Source organism: Lutjanus erythropterus, chromosome 17 (assembly GCF_056507025.1).
Source record: "Lutjanus erythropterus isolate fLutEry1 chromosome 17, fLutEry1.hap2, whole genome shotgun sequence".
Lineage (NCBI taxonomy): Eukaryota > Metazoa > Chordata > Actinopteri > Lutjaniformes > Lutjanidae > Lutjanus > Lutjanus erythropterus.
The window spans coordinates 26,627,163-26,638,226 of NC_139333.1; the positions used below are offsets into that span (position 1 = coordinate 26,627,163).

At 39.2% G+C, this 11,064-nt stretch overlaps 2 protein-coding genes across 2 annotated transcripts; one reads left to right on the forward strand and one right to left on the reverse strand.

Annotated features, from left to right (window-relative positions):
• Positions 1 to 285: 285 nt before the first annotated feature.
• pnpo (pyridoxamine 5'-phosphate oxidase) lies at positions 286 to 5,209 on the reverse strand. Its single transcript, XM_084741476.1, has 8 exons — positions 4,995 to 5,209; positions 4,538 to 4,662; positions 4,359 to 4,458; positions 3,080 to 3,133; positions 2,851 to 2,979; positions 2,701 to 2,771; positions 1,627 to 1,863; positions 286 to 946 (listed from the first exon to the last, which is right to left on the reverse strand). Exons 1-7 carry the CDS (start codon positions 5,181 to 5,183, stop codon positions 1,698 to 1,700), a joined length of 834 nt encoding a protein of 277 aa, XP_084597602.1. The 5' UTR covers positions 5,184 to 5,209; the 3' UTR covers positions 286 to 946; positions 1,627 to 1,697.
• A 487-nt stretch (positions 5,210 to 5,696) lies between these two features.
• mrpl10 (mitochondrial ribosomal protein L10) lies at positions 5,697 to 9,978 on the forward strand. Its single transcript, XM_084740879.1, has 5 exons — positions 5,697 to 5,846; positions 6,574 to 6,743; positions 7,775 to 7,939; positions 8,614 to 8,758; positions 9,494 to 9,978. Exons 1-5 carry the CDS (start codon positions 5,807 to 5,809, stop codon positions 9,718 to 9,720), a joined length of 747 nt encoding a protein of 248 aa, XP_084597005.1. The 5' UTR covers positions 5,697 to 5,806; the 3' UTR covers positions 9,721 to 9,978.
• The last annotated feature ends 1,086 nt before the right edge of the window (positions 9,979 to 11,064 follow it).

The window sequence follows — 11,064 nt, forward strand, 5'->3', positions numbered from 1 at the left end:
TAGACATTATGGACGAACAGCTGTGTTGGAGTGCATTATATTGTGTGGGTGTACCTAATAAAGTGACCACTGAGTGTATTTATTTGGGTTTACATTGATTATTTCTTACCATAACTGATTACAAACTCAACAATCAACTGAACTTTTTCCTGTAATAAGACTAAAACTTGGAATTCATAAGGAAACTACAGACCTGTAGAATCAAGTGTTACTGTTTTAACATTGACCACATGAAGTTGCATCAGTGAGGAACATTTCTAACGAGGCCTCATGATGGGTGGACAGTCAAAGGTACAGATTGTGCTTTTTAAGAAATAAGACACAGTTTCCACGTCCTGAAGGTTAAACAACAACACTGCTGAATAACCAACTTTTTTACTGTCAATCATTATTTGACAAGACCAGGTGGAGTTTGTTCTCCTGCGTCGGTCAGTAAACGGTCTGTCCACCACGCAGCCGCTTTTCTTTCATAACACATGGAAAATGTTTAGTCGTACAGTACAGTATGTTAGGTTCAAGCTGCCTGAGGAAATCAGGTCAATGAACTCGTAAATCTCGTCTTAAAACGCTTTCATCGGACAGATTTTCCTGATTTTTCTTCATTTTCATTGACTGTTGGTTTGTTTTATTTGCTTAAAAATTGATTTCATGATCTGCTTATTATGCAGTTGTTGCATTGTGTGAAGCTCTTTGTGCCGTGGGTTTAGTTTGATGCTCTATAAATAAAGACTTTTACACTTAAACCTCTGGAAAACCCACTAAAAAAACACTGTGAAAATGTGTACTGACATGAAGAACTTTTCATGATTTGGTTTAAAATGGCACAATGGCGTTTGGCTTGCTGGTAAATCCTACTGAACACACAGCAGCACCTCTTTAATCAACATCAAATGGTTTCATCAGTGCCTATACTAAATGAACTTCGGATGAGGTAAAGTTTTTAGCAGTGACAAGCAGTGTTTCCTCTAGGATTTTTTTCAGCAGCGGGGGCAGGCGTTCCGTTTCTCTTCTTAGAGAAATATTTCAATAAACTCATCTGAAAAATGCAGTCAGTTGTTACATAATGGTGTGTAGATATTAACGTTAGCCTAAATACTATCAATTAGTTTACTCACGTTAGCGACACTGAGTTGGCACCGGGCCAAATGAACTTAAACTACCGATAAGTTACGTAACGTTATCTGGTCATCAACATATTGTGAACATCTGTTTAACTTGTAAAATCTATCTCGAGTTATCTCAAGCTAATAACTTACGTCTACCTCTTCTCCAGCCAGCAATTCGCTGCTTTATTGTTTGTTTGTAATTCAGGAATTCGCTCCTCTGACTCTGCCCTGTCGCCTAGGGTCTTGACGTGCTTGATGACCACGCCCCCCAAACAACGCTAGCATCATGTAAATGAGCACGCGCAAGTATATTTCCATACTGAGCAAGATAGTTATCTGCAGTTTACCTTAGTGCTCGCAAGTACCCGACAGGAGTCTGTTTTGAAGGTGGAGAGATGCGGCGGTGGTGTATTTGCGTCAACAATAAAAAAAAAAAAAAAAAAAAAAAAAAGAAATTTGAAGGAGTGGCGGCTAGGATTTAGCGGCCCGCCACTCCTAAATGAATGTAGAGGAAACACTGGTGACAAGGTCAAATTTGAGATGAATTTTCCTTCCCTGCATGTGACCGTCTGTCTGCTGGGGCGCCTCTCATCACGGGGACAGCCGCTGGTACACCCAGCCTCCCTCTGCAGCGTGCTGAAACTCCCCCAGCTCCGTCTCTCCATCCTTCGGCTTGGTGAAGACGATGCGGTCGTGGAGCCTGTTGGTCTGACCCTGCCAGAACTCGATCAGGTAAGGCCTGACGATGTACCCGCCCCTGGAATATTAAGAAAAGCCGTGCTGTGAAAACTTATTTGCTCTCTCGTTAAGAATTAGAAAAGAAGATTGACACCACTCTCACTGGTATCAAAGACAGCGAGAAGCATCAGTGGAAGCGCCTCGTCTCCAACGAACCAAAAAATGTTAGCATAGGTGCTGCGATGGCGTCAGTTATACCAGAACTGGAGAGTATTTCTTCATTGAACAACACTGGAGGTTTTTCTCAATGGAAAAGATGTTTTCTCTCTTCTCACGATCGGCCTCAGCAGTCGGTTTGATCTGATTGGTTGAAGTTTGCCTGCCAAGTGCTTGCCCTTTTCCAAACAGTTTCAAGGGACGACTTCCCAGGTTCTGTGTGACCATCAGGTTAACAATGTGTAACACTTGTTTTTTTTTAACTGAAAATAATAAGTCGACTAAGTGTAAAAAGTGACACTGAAAGCTACTCTGGTGAATAAAGTGCACGTGCACAAGAGTTTTGCAAATCTCAGTTTCCCTTCTAAACACGACACAGCTTCTTGACGAGGAACACAAACTTCCTGGACTGACTTCCTTGTTGCTGCCATGTAACCCTCTGTAAAACTGAAAAGTTTTGTTTTTATACTTCCTTCTGTTTGGATTTACCAAAAAGATACAGCATGTTAAATTACTGACCCTTTGAGATGTTGGTAGGCAGATTTTGCTACTGTCTCCCCTTGTTTCTAGTCTTTATGCTAAGCTAAGATGAGCTAAGCTAGCCAGCTGCTGGCTGACAGATATGAGAGTGGTATTGATCTCATCTAACCTCAATTTAAAATGTTTTGATTTCAGATAAAGAATAAAGAGTAATGCTCACCAGTAGTCAGGCATAGGCACCTCTGTGTCCTTGTATTTCTCCTCCAGTTCTGCATTTTTCTGCCTAAGATACTAAAAGAAAACATGGTGAAAACTAAGCCTTTAACATCCATGTATTTCCTACGTGATACAGTAAAGTTTTGGTTCTTACATCTCTGTTTGGAACTGGAGTGCTTTGCCGACTCACGACAGCTCCGATCTGGCTGCTCTTTGGTCGGGAGTGGAAGTAGTCACAGGAGCTCTGGAAGGGGATTTGCTCCACGTTTCCCTCAATACGAATCTGACAAACAAAATTCAAATTAATTAACATTTATTGTGGGAAAAACAATTGAAATATTATCAATAATACAGAATTGGATGAGCGCATGACAGACACTGACCTGTCTGTTCAGAGGTTCCCAGTAGAAGACCAGACATGCGTATGGATTACTCTCCTGTGGACAAAGAACAAAAAACATCAATGAGAAAAATCCTTCTTCACAGTTAACTGTGAAGAAGGATTGTTGAACTGTTTCACTCACTGATCATTATCAGTCAAACTCACAATATGAAACAACTTCATACTCGATCTGCAGGCTGCAGCCACTAATCAATAAAGGAGTTGAATCACAAACACATGAGGCAATAATACTGTCAGTAACTGATCAAGTACATTAATATAATAAGACCAATAAACTTGAAAATTAATTAAATATTTGACATTGATAGATCAGACAACAACCAGCCAAGCAGACGATCAAATTTGGGCTGCAACTAACTATTATTATGACTATTATTAATTGATCTTTCAGTTTCCTTCATTAATCATTATGGTCATAAAATGTCAGAAAAAAGTAAAGAATTCCTTTGTTTTCTAATATTGTGATTAATATTGTATTGTGGATTTTATTATTATTTATTATCATACCGTGAACTTCAAATTGCTTGTTTGTTCCAGCCAACTGTCCAAACCTCTAGATATTTAATTTGCATTTATAAAAAAAACAGAGCAAAGCTGCAACTTGTCAAATTTGAGAAGCTGGAATCAGAGAACATGTGGCATTTTTCGTAAATAAAATGTCTCCACAGGCGAGAGTCCAACCTGCGGCCGCTGCATGCCACCAACATGTCTTCAATTTCATTTGATTATTCAGCTCACTGCTGCAGCACTACTGCACCTGGCATCCTGACATTACATAATTTTACGACATTTACATCTAATGCACTAACAGTTAAAAAGCAGCAAGATCACTAAGTTATTATAAATGTGACTTAATAAAGTGTCAGCTTTAAATTATGGCTTGAAAGTCACCTTTTTAGGGGCGTTTTGGGTCACATATGGACAAATAAGGAAAAATACAGCCTGCACACTAGATAACGCTCCCATGAACTTTTATTTCTATACCACCATGTGATGTTTAGGTACAAGACCTTTTCCAGAGATGTTCCTTCTTCTCCTCCTTCATGTCTGATGAAGCACTTGTGCCAGAAAGGGTCACATGGTGTTTATAGTGTGTGGACTGGACTATTTTACATTTTTTGACATGCACGTCTGTCCAGGATGTTTGGATGTGCGTGCATTTTAAACTTTTTGCAAGGTCACATAAGGTCACAGGGAGCCTAAACAGTTGCTGTAAGACACCAGGACGTCAGAGAGAGAAACAGAGACCAGTCACTCACCAGTTCAGACCCCTTTCTGCTCTCATAGTTGGTAAAGAAGCGGAAACCTTCGTTGCTGTAACCCTTCAGGAGGACCATACGAGCAGATGGACGTCCATCTCTGTGCAGGGCAGAAACATGAGTTAGACTGTGAGATTACATCAGCACTTTCATTTCAAAAGGTGGTGTTTGTTACCTACTTGGTGGCTGTGGCAATGCACATGGCATTTGCCTCCCCAATTTCAGGGCACTTTGTGGCTTCATCAAACCAGTTTCCAAACTGTTTGATTGGGTCAAAAGACACAAGCTGGCTCTCCTCAAAGCACTGTGAACAACATACACAATTAAATATGAGTGCACTGAGAAACAAAGGCTAATACTAATGCTATCTAGGGTCTGATTTAGCTTTTGCACAAGCCAGGGGTGAAAGTGAAGGTGTGAAACATCTGGAGAGCATACAACAGCTGATTTCCCCTGCTGTATCACACCAGACTCAAGGCGACCAGGTTAGATTAAAAAACAGAACACAGTGCAGTAGTTGTACATCTAAGCTAATCATTACCTTGCAGATACACACACCACACAGTGGCTTAAGGTGTATTTCTTAGTATATTTGCCCCTGACACAGGTAACTACTGTCCTTTGAACGCCTCTCACCTCCTCATCTCCTTTGTATTTCTTCCTCATGTTACTCAGGTCCATGTTTGTTCCGTCGCTCGTCGATTTGCGGGAGAAATTCAGAGCACAAACGTTTTGTTGACCCACTGTTAAACAGGCATGAGACGGTGGATTTCTGCCAAATACACTGATAAGCTTTAATAAATTCGTACTGAGTATGCGCCTCATGCTTGTCAAACTGACGCTGACGTAACCACGCACCCTGCCTTACGTAAAATATTATGAAAACATGTTTTGTAACTGTAAAATGTAAAAGTATAACAACTGTATGAATGCGTTTGAAATTGGTATGCCTTAGTTAAACATAAACACGGGATTTTGCGGACAGTAGATATTATTTAAAGACAAAATCTGAAAAGCGATGACATCGATAATTAAAACTCCACATCGATGCGCCATGCTGCATTCACGTCCTATCGGTTATGGACTCAAGTGCCATTGAACCGGTGGTACTGCTAGCAAGTATAGGCTAATATACCATACCCATCTAAAATCTGAAAATAACAAAAATCCGACAATAACACTGATTCAACCAATTAGCTGTTCACAATGAAAAATATATTGCTTCTTGCATTTGAGTTCACTTGCTGGTCAACATAAAAATGCGTACCTCGATAAAATGTCTTAGGATTGATTTCAACAATTATCTATTGTGATTTTCTCTCTGCCGACATGACATGAACGCAGCATTACCGACGGAGTCGAATGTAGGCGGGACTGTAGGTTATACCGACCAATTAGCTGCGACGAACCGCTCCTGTCGTCACTTCCGTCATATTTTCCTGTTAAACATGGCGGCGACCTTGTGTGTAAAATTACTACCGAAACAGGGTAATGTTGACTTAATTCTCCATATCTGTTATAATTAATCTGTCTGTAGCGAGTTAGCAATTTGTTTGCTGTCTTTCTAGAACTAACTAAAGTTAACAACGTGAACCGCGCTTCAGTTTAAACAGCTTATCAGACGTGGTTAGCAGTTAGCCGGTGTTAGCACAGCAGCCTCATACGCCGCCAGCTGCTTGATAGCACCTTTACATACTCACTTCCAAATATATGAAAGTGAAACCTAGATCTACTGTATATCTTAATATGTCTCTTTCTTATATCAAAGCACTTAAACCATAAAACAAAAATGCAATGGAACTGTTTGGTATTTTAGAAGAATATGAGTTATGAGTAGCTCTAGATTTTCCAAGTGATTTGAGAGATAATGTACAGTGAGAAGGTCATTATTATGAAATAAATCCCGACAGGATGATGCAGAACCCCTCGAATCATCCTGACTGGGTTTATTTCACATTTGAGAAGCCAAAATTAGAGAATCTGAACATGTTTTATTTAAAAATATACTCAAAATTATTAATCAATTATCCAAATAGTTGGTGATTAATTTAATAATTAATTAATTGTTACAGCTTTATTGTTCTTTCCTTCATTTATTTTTTACACTGCCCCGTAAAGAAAATGTGGCATATTTTACAAATTTTACATGGATTTTTTTTTAAAGCAAGTTTAATGTTAGTAGCTTGGTGTGTAACAGACTTTGCCTTTCCTTCAGGATGGCTTCCCCTCACACAGAGTGTTCGGCACGGCTCCAAGGCTGTGACCCGCCACAGGAAACCAATGCACTTCCTCAAACAGAAGCTCATGGCTGTTACAAAGTACATTCCTCCTCCACGGGTCGCTCCTCCAGGCGCTTATCCATCCCAAACCAAAAAAGTCCAGGAGGTAACAAAACATCCATCTGATCTCTGATGTGATTTTATAATTCCTCTGCTGTCCTCATGACATTAAGGGCTAAATATCTGTTTTAGAGGCGTTTTTAATGAAACAGTGAATGATTGAACAATTTACTCCAAAAGCATGAGCGTGAATCCATGAGATCTTGAAACCTGGCTGCAGAGATTTGCTCCTGTTCAATCACATGAGCAATAGTGAAAACAGTTTCTGTTGATGTTGGGTTCCAGTTCATCCACAGCGTTTGTCTTAATGTCATAGAAAATATGAATATATTGATGAAGATTTAGTACTAATTTTTCACAGTATTGATATTCTGGTACTAACGAGTATTTTCATTATTGATTAATCTGTCATTTATTTTCCATATTAGTTGTTTGGTCCATAAAATGTGAGAAAATGGTGAAAAATGTTGATCATTGTTTCTATAACCCCCACGAGGACATCTTTAAATGTCTTGTTTTGTCTGCAGCCCAATGATACTGAGTTTATTGTGGACCAATGTAGCAAATAAAATATTTACATTTGAGAAGCTGAAGTCAGAGAATTTGGACATTTGTTAATAAAAAAGGACATAAAACGATTAATTGATTATCAAAATAGTTGTCGATTAATCGTTGCAGCTCTACCGATATTCATCCCTACAGTATAGACGCAAGATTGATATGGAAGTATTTAAAAATATAATGTCTGTGTTGTCCAGCCCTATTTGACATTATCATCATGTGTTTGTACTATCAGAGAATTTATGGTTTGTTATTTTAGAGAAAATATATTGACATATGCATCATATATCAGATAATATCCTAAAAATCTCAAGATATTATTTCTAAGCCATATCCAGTCCTGGCATATATTGATGTCTGCATCATTAATCGACTAAAATGAGTTTGAAAATATCAGCATGTTGGGTATTATATTATAGTATATTGTACCATTTAGATTTCCTTTCATTGGAACTAAGTGGAATAGCCCTGTTAAAAACAGCCCAGACCAAACTGAAACTCTTCTTATTGTACCAGGAGAATCCTTTCATGTTAGTCCTGAAGAGGGAAGTGAAGAAAGTGTTCGAGGAGTGTAAGATGATCGCTGTGGTCCAGAACAGCGCCAGCAACTCTGAAGACATGCTGCTTCTCAAAAACAGACTTCACAAACATGGCATCACTGTCAAGTTCTTCCCAAACCAGGTAATCCTGAAATTTTATCTGTATTTTTGTGGTTGTTTTGTCAGAATACTAAACATGTTGGTTGTGATAGTGAATTAATCTTGTAAGCAGCTGTTCCACTTCCCTCTTTGCAGCGTGCTTTAGTGAAGTTATTTCTTCTGAAATGCCTTTATTAGATAGCAGACAGTAGAGAGATGATGAGAGAGAGAGAGAGATGAGGAAAGACGGGCAACAAAGGTCCTCGGCTGGGGACTGATTAATGGATGGTGTCTTAACCTTGGCTGCCCGGGCACCTCAGTCTTGCAAATTTATTTGTAATTTCAAAACATAAAATTTAGCTTCTTTAACATTTCTTTTAGACTAGAACCACACAATTCCACTTTAAGGATCATACAATCTCTGCTGTAAGAATCAACTGTAAGATTTAGCCTGTAGCTGGTTACTAGTTATCGTTTTTTGTTTATTACAGGGTATTACACCCAATTTAGGGTATAACAGCTAAAATTCAAATATTTTGGCAAACCCCTGTCTTAATCTCACTAATTCAATCTCCACAAATAAATTTCAGGCTGTGAAACAATGCATCACCTCCACAGCTATTGCTTATGAGTAAAATCTTTTTTTTTAACCTAATTTTGCCTTTAAGGCCATTTAAGGTTAAACTAATCTTTTATCAATTTGTGTTATTTTTTCAGGTGATGCGATCATTCCTGAAGGACAGTGTTTACTGCAACATGACTCCTCTTTTCATCGGCCCGACGGTTCTGCTTGTCAGTAAAGAGCTGAAGGCAAAGGAGATGCTGACGACTCTGAGGAGCAGCCCACAGATGACGCTCCTGGGTACGTTTATCTTCTGTCACTGTGTGCAGGGAGGAACTTTGTAATGCAGAAGGATCGTCAGCAAAAGGAACTTAATTTCATACCTCAAGGATATGCAAAGTGAAAAGTGATACAACTAAAGCTTTTGAGAGTAACTGCGACTTGAAGAATTGATTATCTTCTTTTACACATATTAGTAAACTGGTTAAAAAGCTAAATAGTTATTGATCAATATTCAGTAAAAAAAGATATGTGATCAGGACAGGATTAATACTGACCGATGATGCAAAAAAAACTTAAGCCAATTCTCAGTTGAGTTGGTGTCATTGTCGCATACACTTTTCCCCCAGAATGACTTGTTCATCAGTCACTCACCCAGTGTTACCTTCATTTCCTGAAAATTTTTTTGCTTAGCATGCCAGTGCCTCCTCATGAACATGGAGTGAATCCAAAACACGCTATGCTGACCTTGTAGTTGATGGCACTTTCGTTTTTAAGGAGCAAAAACTATACCAAAACAGGGCGTAGGTTTTTTGAAGGGCCTGGGGAAAAAAGCATCTTGATGCTAAAACATAAGAACCAAACCAAAATTTGAATGTTTGGATTTGAACACAAAAGGAAAGCTGCTGGAAAGCAACAGAATGACATAAAACCATCAAAAACAGAAGAAAAAATAATGGACTAGCCCTTTAACAGACTGCGATAGAGTCATTGACCTGCAGCTCTTTCACCACAACGTTGCTCATCTCTCAACAGGAGCCTGTATAGACAACACGTTGCTGAGCGCACAGGGTGTGGTGAGCTACTCCAGAATGCTGTCCGTTACCGTCGTCCAGGGCGAGGTGGTCAGCGGGCTGATGATGCTGACCTCCCGCACGGCCTCCATGCTGCAGCACCACCCGGCCCACCTGTCCGCCCTGCTCCAGCAGTACGTCAAACAGCAGAGCTCGGAGGGAGCTCCTAAAGCAGAGGAGGCCACGTAGAGCTTCAGAGGACATTAACTGGGACTGTTGACTTGCAGGTGTCCAGCTGCTTAGAATGATGAGAGACTGTTGGGTTGGATGCATACTTAAGAATTTATTTTGATTTAGTGCCGAAGTTCCTGGTAAATTTTTATTTAAGAACTGAGTGGTGCAGTTCATTAGGCGCTAAATTCACATAAATGGTACAATGTTCATCCACCCATAGGAGCACTGTGGCTGCAGTGAATGAAGGAGTCTGCAGAACTGACTCTTTTCAGCCCCTCAGTGGAAGTTGTGGAAGGATGTTGTAGCAAATTCGTCAGTGTTGCACCAAAATACCTTTATTTAAGGATATACTCCATATAAATAAACTATGTCAATACAAACTGTTCCAAAGTCTCTTTTTTTTAAATCTAAGACTGGCAAGATTTGACAGACATATGTTTAAAAGTTGAGCTTTTAAGTGGTATGATGTGTTGTTCACCCCAAAATCAAAAATACATACTTTTCCTCTTACCTGGATTTATACGTCTAGATTGTTTTGGTGTGAGTTGCAGAGTTTTGGAGATATCGGCTATAGAGATTTCTGCCTTTGTGTTTATCGTCTCAGCATCATCTCTTTCTCAGAGCTGCAATGCTTAATTGATGAATGGATTATTAAATTAATCAGCAACTATTCTGATAACTGCTCAAATTTTTTTTTAAAGAAAAGTCAAAATTCTCTGATTTCATTTTTGTAAATGTGAATATTTTTTGGTTTCTTTACCAGAAAATATTGAGGGAATTGCCTCAATTAAGCGAATGAAACAGTTGGTTTAGTTTGGTACAAAGAAAATACTTTCAACATGAAATTACTCATAAAGTCTGTGGATTATCTCAAGTAACCATGTCATGATTTCTGGAAAGAGACAGAGTACCATTTAGCTCTATTACACTGGAGCGAAAGCACGCATCTCTATGGCCAATATCAAACTCGGCAGCTCGCACCAAAAATATCTACAGGTGATTAAAAATATGGATTTTTGATATTGCTTTAAACTGTCTCTTTAAATGCATAATCTTGACAGTTGAGTTACACATAGTGACGCAGCAGAGCACCAGCTGGAGTGGCAGCATTGTTATAAGGCATAAGTGGCATCATGAAAACCACTCCAGCCAAAATAAACAAGTGGTCACAGATCCTGATAGTTAATCTGCAGATTACAGCATGTTAATCTGGGTCAGTTAGTCTCTAATGGACGGCATTTCTGAGGGAGACAGAGATTACTCAGGCGCTCACACCCCTCTGCAAAAATGTCTTAAAACACGTTCATTCACAAACCAAAGTAACACACAGAAACACTATATTGACATTAAAAAAATGCT